Source organism: Chinchilla lanigera, unplaced genomic scaffold (genome assembly GCF_000276665.1).
Source record: "Chinchilla lanigera isolate Chin_1 unplaced genomic scaffold, ChiLan1.0 scaffold00054, whole genome shotgun sequence".
Lineage (NCBI taxonomy): Eukaryota > Metazoa > Chordata > Mammalia > Rodentia > Chinchillidae > Chinchilla > Chinchilla lanigera.
Genome location: NW_004955455.1, coordinates 9,533,072 through 9,552,909, shown reverse-complemented (window position 1 = coordinate 9,552,909; position 19,838 = coordinate 9,533,072). Strand labels below are relative to the sequence as shown.

The 19,838-nt window shown below is 52.2% G+C and overlaps 1 protein-coding gene across 2 annotated transcripts in view; it reads right to left on the bottom strand.

The window, feature by feature from the left end:
* Positions 1 to 3,047: 3,047 nt before the first annotated feature.
* Positions 3,048 to 19,838, bottom strand: part of Wscd2 (WSC domain containing 2) — a gene marked incomplete in the record, with an annotated part of 116,235 nt that continues 99,444 nt past the window's right edge. For both annotated transcript variants that reach the window (XM_013520455.1, XM_013520454.1), the window contains 3 exon segments: positions 3,048 to 5,087; positions 12,315 to 12,515; positions 18,253 to 18,417. In XM_013520455.1, coding sequence (XP_013375909.1) covers positions 4,735 to 5,087; positions 12,315 to 12,515; positions 18,253 to 18,417 — 719 coding nt within the window.

Sequence of the window (19,838 nt, the reverse complement as noted above, 5' to 3'; positions counted from 1 at the left end):
GGGTCCTACCTCCAGCTCGCCCCCATTTACATGCCCATTTCTGGTCCCAACTCTGATACTTTTGAGTTTCCCTAAAGTAAGAGCTGGTGTCAGACCACTGTGCCTTCTTGTAAAAATCATTCATCCTACAGTGGGATACAACTATCTCAAGGTTTACTGCCACCCCATACCATCCAGATTCTCTCCCTCCCTCCCTCCTTCCCTCTGTCTCTCTGTGTCTCTCACTCTCTCTCTTTCCCTCTCTCTCCTTCCTGTAATAGTGAAGGGGACAGGGCATTGCAGCACGTGCCTGCAAATTCTGTTGCTAAGGAAACCACTTCCTTGGTTACCAGCCTGGGTACCCATTTGTCTCACTGTGTCTGGATCTTGCAGAGTCACCCGCACTCTCTAGAATGAGGAGATGGGAGAGGACGGCAGGGGTGGGCAGGGAGAAGGGGAAGGAGAAAGAGACAGAGCTCAGAGCGGAAGAGGAGATGGAGAGGCGCTTGCAGCAATCAGGAAGACCTAGGCAGCAAACCAGAAGGAGAAAAAGATGAGATGAGGGGAGCAGGGAGAGAGGAAGTGAGGGGGGAAAAGAGCATGTGGGTAGAAAGACAACAGAGAACGGTGGTTAATGGGCAAGTGGAGAAAATTAGACCATAAAGAAGGAGATTAAGAGCAGAGGGCAGGGTAAAGAAAAACAGAAAGAGAGGAGGAATGGGGAGAGAAAGAAAGCAATACAGGAGAGAAAAATGAGCACACAAGGGGCCCGGGCTCCGGAAGCTGATGGGTCCACACAGAATGCTCCACCCCAACCCCCGGCTTCCCCCTTTATTTTCCTCTTCTCCCTTCCCACACTGTTCACTTGAGAACTTTGCAGCCACCTCCAGGGTTATTGGAGAAATGTGGAATGAATTTCAGCAATCAGCAGATACTGAGCCCTGCTTGCTGTCAAGTCCTGGGGCCACACTGAGGGTACAGCAGGACAAGAGTATGCAGTATCCAGCATCCAGGCCAGGCATGTCACCTGCACTGGGGACCGCTGGGATCCATAACCTTTCTTCCTGTCATTTTCTGCACATGGGACGGACCTCTAGGCCCTGGAAGGAAGGGGTAGTGGCCTCAGCTCTGCAGTGAATCTCTGTGGCTTGGGACTCTTACTGGACACCTTGTTCCCCCTCTAGAAAAGACCTATAATCTCTCTTCCATCTACCTCATGGGGATTGTGGGGAGTGGCCCAAGCCCTCCATCCTTATCTTCTTTGTCCCATTCTCATCTCTGCAAAATCTTTCTGATCACTTTACAGATATCTACTTTGTACTCATCAAATGTAAACTCTGCAGGAATGGGGAATGACATTTTCTTTCAGTCCCTCAAAAAGGAACCAATGCCTGGTATGCAATAGATGCTCAATAAACTTGTTTTGGATGACTCAGTTCTGAGTCTGAAATACAAACATTTGGTTGCCAATGATGAAGTGTGGTAGAAAGGGCAGCCATCAGCCAAAGAAGGAGTGGCAAGCTGCCCATGTCAGCCCCAACTTTGGCCTAAAGAGGTTGCATAGCAGCTGCCCCCTCCCTATGGCAATTGTGGTGGGGAGGAGTGGGGGGCTGGACATGGCACAAAAATCTTTGAGATCCTGGGAGGATCCAGGAAAGCTGGGTGCCTCATGGTGTCCCTCATTTCAGGCTGGGAAAACTTGACTCCCGATGATATTTAGAGAGGGAAAAGGAAGTTGGCACGTCAGTCCAGGGCTCAGCCTGGGACCAGAGTCGAGGTGCAGTGTAGGATCAGGCTGCGGCTCAGAGTGATCAAGATTAAAACTCCTCCAGAGTGGGATGGGGCTTAGTGTGTGGCCAGAATCAGAGCTCAAGTGACAAAGATTAGGACTCAGTCAAGAGACACTATCAGCATTTGTCCTGGGTCAGGCTAGGGTCCAATCTAAGGCCTATGCTGAGGTGTAATCAATACCAGGGTCAGGGATCAGTGTTCACAGAACCAGATCTGGGACTCAGTCCATGTGGATTTTGGATAAAAGATCAGAGCAAGACAAGGATAGTGGGTCAGTATATGTCCAGGATCAGAGCTCAGGGTGTGATCAGGGTTCAATCATGACTCAGGTTTAAGGGTCTAGCACTGGGCTCTGTGTGTGACCAGGGGTCAGAGTGCAGGCTGGAGCTCAGATCAGAGCTCAGTCATCCCAGAATGGTTTCTACGAGCCAGCTGGCATTGCCATGTGGCATCTCCCCTTGGGATCTTTTTTCTCCTCCTTATTTATGAACCCCAGGACCCTGAGTCCTGAGCTCTCCCCTTCCCTCTTTTTTCTGAATGTCCCTGCTCCCCCTCCCCTTAACACCCATATGGTGGGATCTAAAATCTTGTCTCTCTCTTGGGCTGGGAAACTGTCCGGGCACCAGTACCTCTCTCAGAAACCTCTCCAGTGAGTGAAAGAAGTGAACCCAAGGTCTTCCTTCAGCTATATCAGAGGTTTTGGAAGCTGAGGCTAAGCATTCCCTACTGCCACACACACACCACTGGACAGAGGGGCCTGTCTGTGCTCTTGCATTTTCACTGGCTTCCCTGCTGCAAAAACGTGTGCATAGCACACACTAGGGTCCCTCTCTGTCACACACACTCACACACACATGTATACAGAAGGGCCACCTTCCATAGCTGACCTCCTCATACGGTAGCTGTCTCTTCCAGCCCATGTCTGCCCTCACCCCTTACAGTTACCAAGGACAAAGGTACACACAGAAGGCAGATGTGCCCTAAACAGACTGACAGCCTCTCACACCTCAGGTCACCCACACCAGTTCTTTCCCTCTACACACACAATTCCACATGCAGACACATTAAGAATGGTCTGATCTCCATACCCACAGGGAAATAGGGTTTCATCAGGCAGAGAGAGAGAGAGAAAGAAAGAAAGAGAGGAGCAGTTACACACCAGCTCCATCTCCAGACATACCAGCCACACACACACACACACACACACACACACACACACACACACACAGAAAATATCCCCTTTGTAAACTTGCCTTACATAACACTCTACCACAGGGTAGAATTATCAACAAAACTTGAATTTAATGATAGTGTTGACCTGAGGAATCTTCAGACACAAGCCTGTGGCCAGAGGGACCACCAGCAAAGAACTGGCCCAGCTCTTGGACCAAGAGTCTTCCAGAGAGAGCTGGTCTCCGTGTGAGAAGGGAGGCCAAGCTCTCCACAGCTTCACGAAAGACTAGAAATCAGCTGGGGGAAAGAAATGCGGTACAAAATACATTCAGAGCCCACGGGCTGAGCCATGGGGTGGCCCAAATCCTATAGATGGGGGATCCTGGAGAAGGATAGCTCGGGCCCACTCCTCGTGCCTTCTCTCTGCATGGCCAGGGCCCAAGGGGGCGGAATGTATTGGTCATATTCCTCCTAAAAAAATATACTCTTTTCGCTCGCCTTCTCCATACCCCCTTTGCTCTCTGGGAATGAGCATTTACCCGGGGGCACTCCAGACAGAAGAGCAAAGAGGCTGTGACCTATGGCTTTTGCATCTACAGGATGGGGATGCTGCAAACGTGGGCTGAGTGTGAAGCCATTGGGAGAGAATGGGGTCCTGGATCAATGCTTTAAAACAGATGCTCAGTGACTCAGGTCCTCAGAAATCCTTTGGTTTGGTGTCTCGGCGTTAAGAGAGCAGCGGTCTAATGGAAACGATGAGCCGTTCATTACCCCCATTCTTTAAAGGGCCCTCAGGGGAAGCTGGTCCTGTGGGGCTCTGAAGAAGGGAGGCTGGCTGTCTAGGAAGGTAGCAGGAGTCTCTGCTGGGTGTGGTTCCACCTGATTTGAGCACTCTTGCTCTATCAGCTGAATAGCAAAGGACCCACTGGTAGGGGTCAGGAGGGCAGTGTAAGACCGATGTGTTGGAGCCCACAATGGACAGATGTGTCCCTGGGGCTCTAACGCTTACCCAAACTCTGGGCATGGCATCGTGTGGGGTTAGCCGATGCTGCCCAAGGGACCCTGGGAGGGGGATAAAGGACTTCCAACATCACCTCCTAGACACAGAGGAAGAACAGCGCAAGATTGGAACCCTCGAGTAGAAAAGCTACCAGCCGGCTCCTCAGCTGTAGAGTGGCTGGGGGATGGGTTTACAGTGCCAAGGACGTGCCAGGTGGTGGTGCCGGTCCACCTCCCGTGAGCACCACTGTCTCCTCACTCTACCCAGAGTGTCAGGCACCCAAGGCCCCGAGGACACGTCCAGTAGTCCTTCTTCCCCACAGAGGGTGGCCTGAGATGCAGACAGAGCCAGGGCTTCCTGAGCAGAGAAGGAAAGGGGGGCACATCTCAGCCCACAGATGAGGCCTGGGGAGCTGTCACGTGAGTCCTCAGCAACTGCTGCTGGGGGCAGGCAGGGCCCAGCACGTCTCCGTGAGAATGAGGAGCCGGCCCTCCCAGCAGGGGAACCCAGAGTGGTGGAGGCAGGGACACAGGGGCAGGTGGGTGTGCGAGAGAAAAGGGTCCATGTGGCCGGAACGCCCCAAACCAGGCAGCCCGGATCTCCAGGGGAAGCAGTGGAGAGCGGGGTGGGTGCCTGGACAGTCTTCCCTCGAGCCTCCTCTGTCATGCAGGAAACTCGCTGAAGGCCACCGCAGCCAGGGGGATGGGAGGTCCCCAAACCAAAGAGAGGACAGGTCAGTGAGGGTCACCAGGGCGTGCTCAGGGCTCCCGCCCCTCCCCCGCGCCGAGGCATCATCTCGGGTAGTAGTCGTCGGGCACGCCCGTGAGGTTGCGCCCCTTGAGGGCCTCGTCCACCAGCTTGATGTAGGCCGAGATGCTCTTCTGCATGTCGGCCGTGTACGGGTCGTACTCGAGCTTGCGCAGCCCCGAGCGCTTGAAGTTCCCGTCCTTCTGGCTCTCCACGCACAGCAGCCGGTCCTCCCTGACGGCCACGCCCAGCAGGCTGACCATGCGGCCCAGCTGCGCGAAGAGGTCCTGCTTCAGGTCCTCGAAGTGCACCACCAACACCTTCCGGCCGAACTTGAGCCAGTCCAGCGTGTGCGTGGCCCACCAGGGGGCGTAGTTGCGCACGAACTCCGGCCACTCTGCGGGGAGGAGGGAGGGTCAGCCCGGGGCAGGGACCGCGGCTCAAGGTGGTGACCCCACGGCCTCGCAGGTCCCTGTACGCGCCCAGCCCGCTCCCCGCAGTCTGTTAGGTCTCCGCGACAGTCTGGCTCCTTTCCTGCGTTACTAGAAGCCAGGCCCGCTATATGTGTGCATTACCACAATATAAACATCTAATACACAGATAGCATACTTATACTAATTTCAGATTAATATGCAAATATATGTTATAGTGAATGTCCAATATATTAAATTATGTATAAACATATGTAGGCGACACACATAACTATATAATATATAAATTATATATGATACTCTGTGATATATAAATTACATATATTTTATGTGCTATACTATATATTATATAAAAATATAAATATGTAGTGTGTGTTATATGTACATTATATATTATACAACATATGCTAATATGTAAATTACATACTACAAGTATATAACTATATTGCATTATAATTACAGATTAGTAACTGTTAATATATCTCTGCATTCCACTTAATCCTCACAATCGTGTGAGGTAGGTATCATCATTACCCTCATTTAACAGAAGGGGAAGCTGAGGGACAGAGAGGTTCATTAAGCTTCCAGGCTCACTCAGCTGATAGCAAGCAGAGCCAGGGATCGAACCCAGGCAATCTGACTCCAAAATCTGGGCTTTTAACTACCAAGGCATCCCGTGCCGGTATCTATTCACAGGGCAATTACAGCCACACGGCAGAGGAAGTGGTTAGCATGGTCACCTGTACCCGGTAGGTGCTCAGTACATACGGGCTCTTGTTGCTACCTATGCTAATCTCTTCTCGGGTAAGTTGCCACCTCCTCCAGCTGCAGGCCTCAGGCAGGTGCCTCCTCTTACTTTGCGCCCGCCTTCCTTCCTCACAGCCGCACTGCGCTGATTACACTGGGCTGCGACTCCCTGTGTCACCTGTTTTCTGCCGTTCCTTCCCTTGCCACTGTGAAACAACAAGGTGGATGTCACCCAGATGGGGAGGCGGTGCTCGGGACTGTCCAACTTGAAACCCAGTCACCTGGAAAGCCAGGTCACCCAGGTCACCAAGGAAATTCCTGGGGGAGCCCTGGAGAAAGCCTCAAAGAGGGAGACAGCCCGGCCAAGGAGCTGCTGTGGGGTAACTGCAGAAGGGGGACCAGGAGGGTTCTGGGAGCACAGCAAAGGTCACAGCCTCACTCCTGAGCACCAGCTGAGGGGTCACTGGGCAGGTCCCTGAAGCTCCAGACTGGGACCGGAGGACAGCAAGGGGCATTTATTTATTGCATGAGGATCAGTGAAGCCCCGACCTAGGTTGGGGAGCAGTTCTTAAAAACGAACACCTGACCCCTCGCTGGGTGATGAACGCCCAGTATCTCATTTAACCCTAGCAACTTCCCTGGAAGGAAGGAGCTCCTGTCCAGTCATCATTAGGGAGGAAACTGAGGCTCAAAGGGATGCAGTGACCCGCTCAAGGTCGCAGGGCTGCAAGCACATCCAGCTCAAGCTGCCCCGTTCCAGGACCCCGCTCTTTCCCAGGCACCAGCAGCTTCATCCCCACTGCCTCCCATGCCTCCCACAGCAGGGGCTCCGTGAACGGCTGTCGAGCTAAATTAAAATTCCCAAGCGCCAAATTGTGCCGTGATGAAGAGCCTCTTTCCTTTGCAGAACACATCAGAATCTGTGTGAGCTGCCTGCTCCCCTGGTCTGCCTTCCTGGAACCCCATGGCTGCTTGGGAAATATTTACATGGTGACAAGGAGATTTTTTTTTTATTCTTAAAATAGATTATTTACAATGTCTGTGACTAATTGAGCCCGTACTGTTATAATGGGTTAAGACCAGATGTATCTGGGTGATTAGGAAAAATCTAGTATGGGTATGGTCTGTAGGACTTCTTCAGAATTTCCCAACCATGGAGTCACCCCGCAGCCTCCCAGGAGACTCAGGATAGCTGCTCATGCTCACGGAAGAAGGCCAGGTGATGGGGCCAGCATCTATCACCCAGTGCCACAGAGACTCAGACTTCTAGGCCTGGCTACTTCTGGCCATCTCTAGTGGTGCCATAGGACAGTTGCAGAGTGTACCTAAGGAAGAGGGAGGGCCGGGCTGCGTGATGGCTGGGTCCCCTAGGGAGCTCCATGTGCCAGGCCTTGGATGCAGTGGGATGAAGATGACATAGTGTCCTTGCTGCCTGCACACTTCTGTGGGATCCCAGGTTCCTCGACCTGAAGGGCAGGCTGGGAATGGATGTTTCGTGAGCATGTGCTGGGTGTCCGGGGGCTACGGTGGCCTCTGTATGTGTCACCTCATTCCGAGCTCTCGAGAAGCCTGGAGAGCCAGGGGTGGTGCTGCTTGCCTGTGACCTCAGCACTGGGGCTGGCTGAGCCAGAGTTTGAGCCCAGTGTGAGCTACTCAGAAAGACCCTGTCTCAAAATAAAATAAAATTTATAAGGTAATTTTTAAGGGATGGTTCAGTGTGGTTCAATCCCTAATAATGTAAAAATGATACAGTGAGAGAGAGAGAGAGAGACAGAGAGAGAGAGGGAGAGAGAGAAACAGGGAGAGAAGAAGGAGAAGGAGCAGGAAGAGGAAGAACAGGAAGGAGAAAAGGAAGAGACCAAACCCGGGGAGTAAGAATTATTAGCACCCTTTCAGACACAGGGAAAAGAAGGCTCAGATACATGTAACAATTGATCCAAGGTCACAGGGGACGTCCAAGTCATAACTGAAACCCACATCTACCCCATGCTGACCCTGGGAGCCACCGTGCCAATGAGCCCTTTAAGAGCAGGTGATCCAGTCGGCTTTGGCCTCTTTTTGCTCTGGGTCCTGGGCAGCTTGCCTCCTCATCTGCCCTCTGCATGCTTTATCTTCAAACTGTTGCCTGAGACATGGGGTCTGTGCATAGATGACTTTGCAGTCAAATTGCCCAGCTTCAAGACTCAGCCCCTCCCCACATGAGCTGTGTGGCTTAACAGGTCTTACTTGATCTCCTCGAGCCTCAGTTTACCCATCTGCAAACGGGCGACCCTGATAAGCCCTCCCTCCTTACAGATGCTGTGCGGACAGAGTGGAAGACACGCAGAGATCCGTGTGCGGTGCCAGGGATACAGGAGAAGCTGGATAAATGTTGGTCACTATTGTGACTTCGTGCTGGTGCTGCCCCGGTGCCCCTCACATCTCCTGAGACATTCCACAGGCCCCATCCCAAAGCGGAGTAGATACTCAACCTGTTCTGGCTGCAGACACTTGCCCACTCCACCCCCTCCTATGGCAATGCTCCTAAGCTACTTCATTTAAAAATTTCAACATTTAAAACCAAGCCCTCTATTAGCTCAGGATTCCTGGTAATTGATCACTGCCTGAACGTCGGTAATAAAGACACACGGAGTCATGGAACACAGGTAATGAGCTCTGCTTCCAGCAGCACTGCCAAACAGGTGTGCATGGCTGGGCACAGGCTGGCCAGTCTCTGCCCTCTCTTCTTGTGGACCGAAGGAACCAAGGCCTGATTAATGGCTTCACTGTACCCAGTTCCCCATGGAGTCATTAAACACAGTATCTGTTTCATTAAACAGATCCAGGACAATTCACCTTGTGTAATCATATCACATAAAATTTTTCTTTGGACTCACTCCAGGGAGATTAGAAAATTAATGTTACGGAACCAAAGGTGTGTGCGTGTGTATGAGGGGTGTGGGAGCCTCAACTCAGCTGAAATTGGGAAGGGGACAAGGGCGAGGCGGGGTGCACATGCTCAACAGCTGAGGGACCTCTGCTCTCCTAGGGTGACCCTCCCACTCTACACCAAGGGCACCCTAAAGCAGCAGTTCTCAAACTTTCAAAAGCACCCAAAGCCCCCAGGAATCCAGGTTAAAATGCAGATTTTGTTTAGGTGAGCCTGGGCCGGGGGCTGCTGGAGGCCTGATGTCTGTACCGCTGGCCCACTGGCTGCACTTTGAGGAGCGAGGCTTCTAAACAGCGGTCCCTCAGCAGAGTGCTCACTGGGAGACCTGGAGGGCAGGGTGTCTTGAAAGGAGCAGGCTCCCCCGGTGCCAGGGTTCCTGGTTCTGTAGGTCTCAGGTGCAGCCTGAGAATCTGCATGTCTAACTAGCTCAGCAGCAGTGCTGCAGCCAGGGGATGGGGGGCCAAAAGCAAGGGTCTCACACTCAAGTGCCTGCAGCGTCCAGATGGTGGGCGCAAATGAGGGGAACAGCCAGGTAAACATATGAGGTGAGTGTGGCAGAGCATCCTGTCCATGTCCCCTGCAGCCTGTAGGTCCAGCCTGTCCCAACTCTTTCATCTCCCTACTTTAAATCTCCTCGCTGTCTTGAATAAGACAAAACAAAAGAGGTGACTCCTGGGAGGGCTCCCTGGGGCACTGCACTGAAGCCAGAGCAGGGTCTCTGCAGGAGAGGAGAGCCTCTGAGCACACTGGGAGTCTGCAGCATCCCAGGGGAAGAAGGAGCCCAGCGGTTGGTCAGTGCTTGAGTTTGGATCCCAGCTTGGTCCATGCCTAGGGCTTTAGCCGTCCCTACCTAGGTGGATTGTGCACCTGTACCTTGGAATGCTACTGAGATCCTGGCAGCCTTTGTCACCTCCCCATGTTACTGGGGAGTTTAGGTAGCAAGTGCTCAGTGTCCATGCACTTCCTGAGTTAATCCTCTTTCTCCTCCCTTGGGCATCAGCGGCCCTGGGAGGTGGAACGGCTGGTCCTAGGGCCAGTCTTGCCACTAGTGCCCAAGCGGCCTTGGTAGAGTCTGACTCCCCTAAGCCTCAGTTTCCTCACCAATAAACAGGGACTCTGGGGATCTCGGCCCTACCTGCACACTGGAAGGAGCTGAATTTTTAAAATATGGATGTCTGGGCTCCACCCTTGGCCATAGGTGGGCACTGGAATTTTCTCAGGCTCCTCCAGGGAATCTGATGTGCAGCCCAGGCTGAGAACCAGGGGTTCAGTGATGCTCAGGTCCTTCCCACCTCCAGTTAGGGGAGTCTGTGCTCCTGTGACATGCTGCTGCCACGGGCACTCACGGATGGCTCAGCTTGGCTCTGGCCAGTGTTCACTAAGTTGTTCTACAAAGAAACAATTCGGAGGCCTCTTTACTCAGGAGCATAAACAAATGTTGTCACCCATCCCAGCTTCCAATCCCTCCAAGAGGAAGAGCAAGGCACTTGGAGGGCTAGGTGAGCCCCCTTGAGTGAGCGGGAGCCCAGGGCTTAGCTGCTCAGGTCAGGCCAAAGGTTTTCAGCAACAAAATCAATGTGGAGGGTGCAGCTGACAACAGCCTGCCTTGCTCTGTCTCCTCGGAGGGGCTGGGGCTTGGGAGCAGCCTGACTCCTGGAGGCTGGATGAGCCGTGAGCAGCTCACATCCACAGAGAACCTGCTGGGTTTCTGGGACTCTGGACCAGCTGACCCATAGCCACCAACAGCTCACTGAGGTGCTCCTTGACTTAGGACTGGTCATGCCCAAATCAGCCCTTTGTAACTGATAATACTGTACATCTAAAACACATAGAATACACTTGGCCTGCCAAATGTCCAAGCCTACCTAAAACATGCTCTGAACATTTACATTAGACTACAATTGGCAATATCGTCTAACAAAAAGCCTGTTTTTAATTAAGTGTTGAGTATCACATATAATTTATTGACTACTGTACTCCAAGAGAAAAACAGAATGGTTGTATGGTTATGCTTTTGCACATCATAAGTCTTCCCATCATAAGTGGATCCATCATAAGCTGAGGACAGTCTGCAGTCTATTAGCAAAGTACAGCGCTTAAGAGCACAGACTCAGGAGCAAGCCTCCTTGGGTTCAAATCCCTGCTCCACCACTTCATGGAAAAGCCCCTGTCTACCAGCTTTACTGAGGTATAACTGGTATGCAAAAACTTGCACATAGTTAATATGTACACTTTGGAGTTTGGATATATGGATACAATTGTGTTACTATCCCTGCAGGTCATAAACACATCCATCATCTCCCAAAGTCTACTGGTGTCCGTTTTCTTTGTGCACACACGTATGTGCTTGTGTGTTAAGAACACTGTACTTGAGATCTGCCCTCCTGACAACTTTTAAGTGCAGGAAACCTTTCCTGTTGGTCACAGGCGCTGTGCTGCTCTACAAGTCTTTAGAATCCACTTATCTGTGTAACTGCAAATCTCCCACCCAAAAAGTTCCTCGACTTCTCTGAAGCTGGGCTGCCCCAGGGATGAAATTGTGGGAGTTATTGTGGGGGGTTTAAGAAGTTAATCTCTTGCTGGGTGTTGATCTCTCTCTGGGAGACTGAGGCAGCAGGATCCTAAGTTTGAACCTAGGCAGGGCAACTTAATGACTTCACAGGAACCTGTCTCAAAATTTAAAAAGTGGCTGAGGCCCTGGGTTCAATCCTCGTTATCACCAAAAAAAAAAAAAAAAAAGTTAACCATTTCCAAAATAGTAGAGGTGATAAAGACCCTCATGTAGCTGACAAGGGATTTTAAAGATACTCAAGATGGCTGAATTTGGGCCTCACTTCTAAGCTCTGACCACTACCCTGGACCTCTCCGTGCTGAAATGTTCATCACACAGGTGCCCTCTGTCACCTAGAAAGCACCAGAGCTGAATCTCACACCCAGGTCCTCTTGGGGGCCAATACTGCCATTCCCAAGCTCTCTGGTGTGAGGCACGTCTCAGAGCTGCTGGAAGATTCGTTGAAAGGGTGCTCTGTACCGAGCTCTCAGGACCCCCCTGTCACACAGCCACTGAAGTGGCACTGAATTCAGGTCTCCTTGGCCAATGCCACATCAGTCTCCTGAGGATCTCCATCACCGCAGCGAGAGTAACACCCGCGAGTGTTTGTAGAAGGAATAACCTCCCACATCTGCACGATTTTATCATCTTGCCTTATAGATGGGACAGTCTAAGGCTCAGAGCGAGTAAGGAGCTGTTCCAGGGAGTGGCAGGGCTGGACTGGAGCCCAGGCCGTCTTGCTGCAAAGCCCGCTAGCTTAACCACTTCTCTTGTAACAGGCGGGCTCAAAGGCTGTCGCTTGTGGGCGTGGTGGAGCTGTGCCCCGTCTCAAAGGGAGCAAGGCCAGCAGCACACACCGCGACTTGGAGACTGACCTTAACCCCGCCCCAGACCCCGCCCCAGACCCCGCCCCTCGCAGACTCCGCCCCTGCCTCACCCCGCCCTGCCCTTCCTCCCAGGCCGTACCTTTGCCCTTCCAGTGCGCGTGCGCCGCAAAGCCTATGTGGCCGCCATACTTGCGGTTGAACTCTGCCATGAGAGCTTTGTAGGGGTTGCGGATGAGCAGGATGGCGGCGTCGAAGGCCTCGATCTCCTTCTGCCCGCTCTCGTGGGTCTTGATGCAGATGGTCCTCCCGCTGCGCCAGTGGTCCCGCTCACCTTTGAACCCTTCCCGATCCAGGCCAGAGGTTAGGGAACAGGCAGGCCAGCTGAGGTGAGGAAGCCCACCCCAACCCCCGAATTTACTGAGCACCTATTGTGTTGTGTGCTGGCCACTGTGGTAGGAGCCTAGGATGAAAGTGATTTGCAGAAAAGGAGCTGGGCATGATGGTGCATGCCTGTAATCCCTTATAATCCCATCACTATGGGAGGCTGAAGCAGGAGAATCACAAATTCAAGACCAGCATGGGCAATTTAGCAATTTAACGAGATCCTGTCTCAAAATAAAAATACAAAAATGGCTGGAGATGTAGCTCAGTGCAAAGGCCCTGGGTTCAAAGCCCCAGGACTGCAAAATAAATCAGTCCATCCATAAGGCTTACAGTTTTTGACAGCCAGATTGTTCAAGTAATGATGCAGACGAATTAGAGTCACAGTCATGCTTAGCGCTATAAAAGAAAAGTGTTGCTGTCTGGGTGCTAGGAGAGGGGCCTGGCCGTTCCTCTTCGGGCATAGCTGCTTTGTGTCACTCTCTGAGAGCCTCGTGTTCGAGCACATGGGAAGAGGGTGGAAGTGGGTCTCCACCAAAGTCTCAAGACATAGCCTGTGTCTGAATATGTTTCAGGCTCCCCTGCTTCTGCCATCACCATGGGAAGGGTGTCCCTGGGGTGGCAGAGAGCATTGATGGTAATTAGACACAGAACACACGTGGTCTGAACCTACAGCCTGAGCCGGCAGTCAGGCCAAAGTCAGGTGGCGTCCAGAGCGGCTTAAGCGGAGAAGTGAAGGGTGAGGCACAATTTCCTTGCACAAGGGGAGGGCCAGGGGGCGGGAACAGAGGTACAAAGTCCTGTGGCAGGCGGGAAGAAGTGTGTACAGGAGAGAGGGAACCCAGAGAGCAAGAGGAGGGTATATGGCTGGAGAGGGTTTGAGGGTGCTGACAAAGGGTCCTGCAGCCCTTGAGAGGATTTAAGCAAGAGGGAGAAGGGATATGACCTGCTTTTCATTTCAGAAGCTGAGGACCTGGAGGGAAGAGGGAACACTGTTACAGTGATGATGCCATGTGGGGCACTGGCCGGAGCCCTCTGCACACACTGGATGACTCAGTCTTCTAAGTGGTCCTATGCAGGATGTGACAGATGAGGAAACTGAGGCACAGAGGTCAAATAACTTATCCCAGTTACAAAGCTAGAGAGAGGCAGAGCAAGGATACACACCCAGGCCATCCGGGTTTCTGAGACTGCACTGTCCTCAGTCTCATGAGAATAAAGCATTTATGGAACCTTGAGGGCCAAGGAGAAATGTTACTGAGTAGGTCTTCAACAGAGTGGCTGTGTTTCCGGCTCAGGGAGCGATCCTGACAGTGTGTAACCTCTCTGGGCCTCGGTTTCCCCACCTGTAACATGGGATGACATACACTCTCCCTCATATGGTCACTGTGAGAAGTTGGTTGGGGACACCGTAAGATTTCACAAAGGGCAGCTAGCACAGCACAAGGCTAAGGTGAAGTCGTGGGCAGAGAAGCCATCCTCGCTCACCAATCCCCTCCTGGTTTTTAATAATTTGTGCTCTGGCTTTGAAGATAGATGAGGGTGAGGGATGGTGTGGTAGCTGGTTCTCTTCCTGGTGTCAGGGGCTCAGAGAGGTGTGGCCACCTTCACAGGGCCACTGGGCAGAAGAGCCAGGAGAAGGATGAGCTTCTCCAAGTCTGCTCCATTTTAGGACTGGCCAAGCCAAGTGGCAGAGATTAGACTAACCTTGCAGTTAGCGCTGGCCCATTTCCATGATAAAATATTCTCCCCCAGCCTTGGAGGCACGTGGGATGCACGGTATTGTGGGGAAAATTGTCTCCAGAGGATAATGAGGAATAGGGCGTGGGGACTTGAGAGTGGGTGGGACCTAAACGTTTACCCATGTTGGAGCCCTGGGTGCGATTTCATGTCATGCATTCTATCCAGGGCATTCTGAATGACATCAACAAAGGGCCTTCCCCGTATGACTTGTTTCACCTTCACTGACATCCATTTCATTATGAGCACAGTCGTGGGAAGACACAGGCAGGAAGGTACAGAAGAACACACACGGGTTCTCAGGAAAAATAAATCATCAGAATCATGGCATAATGGTCGAACAGCTTTAAATCAGCTCTGTGCACTATGAGACCAAGGGCACATTTCCCTTTGTCCATGATGGGGTCAACCTAGCCCAATGTGGGGGTGAAATCAAGCACAAACAAGGAAAACTATCAGCTCGGGAAAACATCCGCTCCAGATTCCAGAGTTTGGTTGCCCGTGGGGTTGTTCTGTAAGGAGCACTGGGAATGTGAGGTGGGGAAAACTCCATTCAGCAGAATGGCTCCCAGAGAAAGGGGCAGAGTTCTGGGCGTGAAAGGCGCTGTTGCGAAACCACAAGGGACGGGCTTGCCTGAGAAAACAATAGCTGGTTGCTCAGCTGTCCTTGAAGGTCATCAAGGGGAATCAGAGATGCAAGATTGGGGCCAGAGCAGAATTGCTGAATGCCACCAGCGGGGACCCCTTTCTCAGTCCCTCTTTGCCACAGGACCCAGCACCTCCATTACATAAATGTGGCACATTTACATCACATTATTTTTAAGGGTCAGCAAAGTTTCAGCTTCTCTGGGGGTATCCAGGTCACCTTCGAGTTCTTAGGGGGGTGTCTGCACTCCACTGCCAGCCCCTAGGTCTCAGGCTGCAGGAAGTGTTGTTAAGCCCCTAACGAAAAGGCAGCTCAAAGCATCTGCTGCCTGTGACCAGCCACACACCTGCCCTTCTCAGAGGGCTGTGCAGCGACAAGACACAACTGGAGACTGTACTGTTGTGGATAGGTTAGACTCTCTTTCTTTCTTGATTTTTAAAAAAAAATCAAGGTAAAATTTTATAGACACTTACTAGAGTTTGGATAGGAAATGTCTTCCCAAAGGCTCGTGTGGGAGGCTTGGTCCCCGGTGTAGCAGTGTTCAGAGGTATGGCTCTTGGGAAAAAAGTGGATGACGAGGGCTCTGACTTCATCAGTGGATTAATGTGCCATGAGTTTCTAATCTGATGGGCTATTGGAAGATGATGGCTCAGTTGAAGGGAGTAGGTTCTTAGGGGTGAGCCTTGGAGACTGTATCTTGCCCCCCACTCATCCTCTACCACCCCCCAGCTGCCAAGCGGTGGGCGGCTCTGCTCCACTGTGCGTTTCTGCCATGATATTTCTGCCTTGCCATCAGCTTAAGAACAATAGAGCCAAACTCCCCATGGACTGAGTCCTCGGAACTGTGAGCCCAAATAGAAGTTTTGGAATACTATAGATCTGAAGGAAAGAATACTGGGTTCTTAGCCTAGAGCTGGGATTTCAGCTCTGGCTTTGCACCAGAATCCCCTGGAGAGATTTAAGAAAATACCAAGGTCTGGCCCAGCCCTGGCATTCTGGTGAAAAAAAACTGTAGAGAGCAGCTGTTGAGACTTGAAAAGCTCTAAGGAGAGTCTAATTGTTTAGTCAGGGTCCAGCCTTTCTCTGGCTTTGATACCTAGCTGACAGTGCTGGTCGTACGTCATTTGAGAGAACGTGTGTACTTTATACCACAGCCTCGCACATGTTATCTGACAAACACTATCTTACGTTTTTGGAAAACCTGTGAGCTCCTTACCGACCTCCTCGTGTTATAGATGAGGAAGCAAAATCTCAGACAGGTGGTAAATCTTGCCCAAGCGTCAGAGTGAGCTTTTAGACTGAAAGTTGGATCCCCCGACTCCACCTTAAGATTTAATTTCCCTTTCTTTGAAGTGAGAGGCTGTTAGGGTCAGAGGTGGCAAACACCTGACACGGAGACCGCTGTTCCCCGCTTGTGCACTTTCAACAAGAAGCAGTGCTGGATTAAGTCACTCTTCCTCTGAAGGAGAAAAGATGCTCAGAAGCCTTAACGCCTCACCCTAACACGCATCTGAGCGCCTGCTAACGCCCCCCAGTGGGACTGACTTGCGAGAGGAACCTGCCTTGGATCCCTGACCTCAGTGACCCCGAAGGCCCTTCTGTTTGTGACATTCGGCCATCCCATGAGGAGTGCTGCTGCCACAGCCAGGAGGTGTTGGTTTTTTTTTTTTTCCGGTACCGGGAATCAAACTCACCACCTTGCACTTGCCAGGCAGGCGCTGTGCTGCTGAGCTAAATCCCCAGCCCTCAACCAGGAGGTGTTGGGCTGTGGGGAGCCGTGGGTGCTTTCCAGCCTGCTCCCCCAGCCGCTCTCCAGAATTTGCCTTGGGTCCTCCCAACACCTCTCACCAAGACAGTGCAGCCCTGGCTCAGCAGCACAAGTACTGTTGATAGCCAGGCCTGGGTTCAAGTCCTGACATGGCATGCAACACACTCAGCCTCACATGGGTGCTCAACAAATGACCTCTAAAGCCCAAACTAGGAATCAGTAATTGCGTAAGAAGTTGGGATTCTACACAGGTCACTGTCCCTCCTGATGACTCCAACCTTTGGCCCATCCCTCTTCATCCTTCTTGCCTTCTCACCCAGCCTCTGCCTCCCTCCTGTTTCTTTCTCTGAGAGACCTGCCCCTGGCTTTCCCCGAGCTACAGTTCGGGGGTGGCTCTCTGTCAACCCCAGCCTGTGCATGGCTAGTCTCCCATACCCAGGCCCTAATGCTCACAGCCTATTTACTATGTACCAAGCAGGCTACATATATGAACTTCTCAACCTTGGGATAGCCTAAACACATACTGCTATCTCTAACTTGTGTCTCATCACACGTGATCAGAGAGATACAGTAGCTTGCCCAAGGTCACACAGCCAGGAAGCGGTCCTCAGCTGCTTTGTAGACACAAAGACCGTGGCTAAGGGTGCTCCCTGCATAGACATAAAACCTCTCCCTACATAGACATAAAATCCCCTCACGTAGGCAGAGGACCTACTTCCCTGATGTCCCCATCATGCCAAGGAGAGGGCTTTATGCCCAGTGTACATCCATGGTTTCTAGACCCCCAGTGAGAAATCCAGGAACTTCTTGCCGGGGTGATGGAGCAAGAAAGAGGTGGAATGCGAAATCAAGAAAGAGTAGGGTGCAGAGAGTTGGGTGCAGTCCATGATCAGCACACTGAGAACAAGTTTGTGTGACTTTGGGTAAAGTCTTCCCCCACTTCCAGCCTCGGTTTTTGTGTCTAGGAAAGAGCAACATCACCCTGCCCCAGGCCTCGTGTGCAGCTTGCCGCATCTGGCCCACGTACCAGGTGGCCAGGAGAACATCCATGGCAAGCTGAACACCCGCAAAGTGCACACAGTCAGTGCTCTATAAGCGCTTGCTGAAAAACAAACTTAGGAACATCCCAAAGGTGGCAGTGTTCAGCAAATATCTGTGAACTCAATCTGGCGCCCAGTCAATGTCTCCAAAGTGAACGTGCACCTCTGTGGACAACACAGAGCTGCTGGTCAGTAAATATCTGTGGCAAGGTGCTCAGCACACAGCAGGAGCTTAAGGAACATTTGGGTTGAACTGAATGAAGGAAGGGACCAGGCCCACGATCGGTGACTGACAGTTGTCAATCACTGAGTGAATGCAGGTGAGGTACTAGGGTCATAAAACTTGAGAGATGTTTGTCAGATATAAAAGAAGGGAAGCACATAGTAGGTTCCACTGGCAGGCTCAGTGGCACACAGTAGGTGCTCAGGAAAGGGTGGTCCATGCCCACTCCTGGGCCCCTTCTTCAGTCCGGGAAGCCTCCCTCTCTGCCCGTCTCCTCACCTTTGTTGTACAGAGAACCATCGAAGTAGTAGCTGCCCGTGTAGAAGCCGGTGGCCAGCTCGATGAGGTGCCGGGCCCACGTGTTGCCGGCACCCGGGAAGCTGGCCAGAGCGATGAGCTGCTTGGACTTGGCCGGAAGGAACCGTCTGTCCATGCAGCGATTGTCTGCAAAGGGTAGGGCACGTGCACACATCAGGGGCACAGGCAGCCGCAGCCCGTCCAGGAGGGGCCAGGGGATGAACCCCGCCCCTGCCGCCTCTCAGCCGTGAGACCCAGCACACAGGATCAAAACTTCCGTGGGCCTCAGTCTCCCCATCTGTGACGTGAGGGCAATGTGTCCGTCACAGGGTTGGGGTAAGGACTAAATAAGGGCGGGTAAGAAAAGGGATAAGCAGAGTGCTTAACACATAGTAGGTATTTAAGGAAAGTCAGCCGGGAGGATGAATCTTCTCTCCAGCCTCAGTTTCCCCCCTGAGCAAGTCTTTCACGTTCACCTTCACCCTTTCCTCCAGGCTGAACCTGTGGTGGCGTCCATCCACATGGGACCCGGCCCAGGCCGCTTACCTCGGCCTCCAAGGCCTGCAGGGCGGCCCTTGCATACCCAGGCTTATCCCACCACTGTGGCCGCCCCCTTCTCCCCCTCCAGCCATCCCTTCTCGCTTCGCTCCTTCCCTGCTTCTTCCTGACAGCGTGCCTCATGCGTGCTGCCGCCCGCCGCCGCCTCCTGCCCGCTTTGGCTTCTGAGGCATCTGCTCTTGTGGAGTGAGTGCTCCCTTTCCTCCTCCCTGACTCCGTGAGCTACCATTACTGTGATACTCTGTCCGTCACCTCCACATCCACTGCCACAGCTGTAACTCAAGTAATGTCCCCAAGGTGAACGTGCACCTCTAGAGACAGCGTAGATTTGCTGGTCATAAATATCTGTGCTAAGGTGCATTTCTGAGAAGTGCACGGATTCCTGAGAACTGCACGACCTCGGCATTGTGCGAACATCACAGTATGTACTTTCACAGCCTGCTACACGGTAGAGCTGTGTAGTACAGACTGTCATTCCCCAGCTACACATCCGTAGGGCATGCTACTGGGCTGAGTGTGGTAGGCAACTGTGACGCAGTAGTGTTTGTGTGTCTGTTACAGCTTGTGTCTAGACGTTCCCCCAAAGCCTCATGCAGTCACAGGAGGGGCTTTTTCGGAGGTGGCTGGATCTACAGTGTGTGACACTGGGATTGATTCACGGCGCAGTGCTAAGCTCAAGGACGCAAGGATTAAGGGTTTGAGTGCTGCCTGCCCCGAGTACACTGGATAAGATAAAAGGGGCAGAAAGGTGCAGTTGAAGGCCCTTGATTTGCTACCTTCTGGCTGCCATGAACTGTTCCTCTTCTGCCAAGTCCCTCTGCTACCGCACCCTGCCTAGGAGCCAGCTGATTATGGACTGAAACCTCCACGGACTGTGAGCTAAATAAACCTTTCCTCCTTTCACTTTGGGTGTCAGGTATTTTATCTCAGCAATGAGAAAAGTGACTAGGAGAGTATCTAAATGTGTAAACACAGACAAGCACAATACAATAGCAAGTGGTAGGAATTCT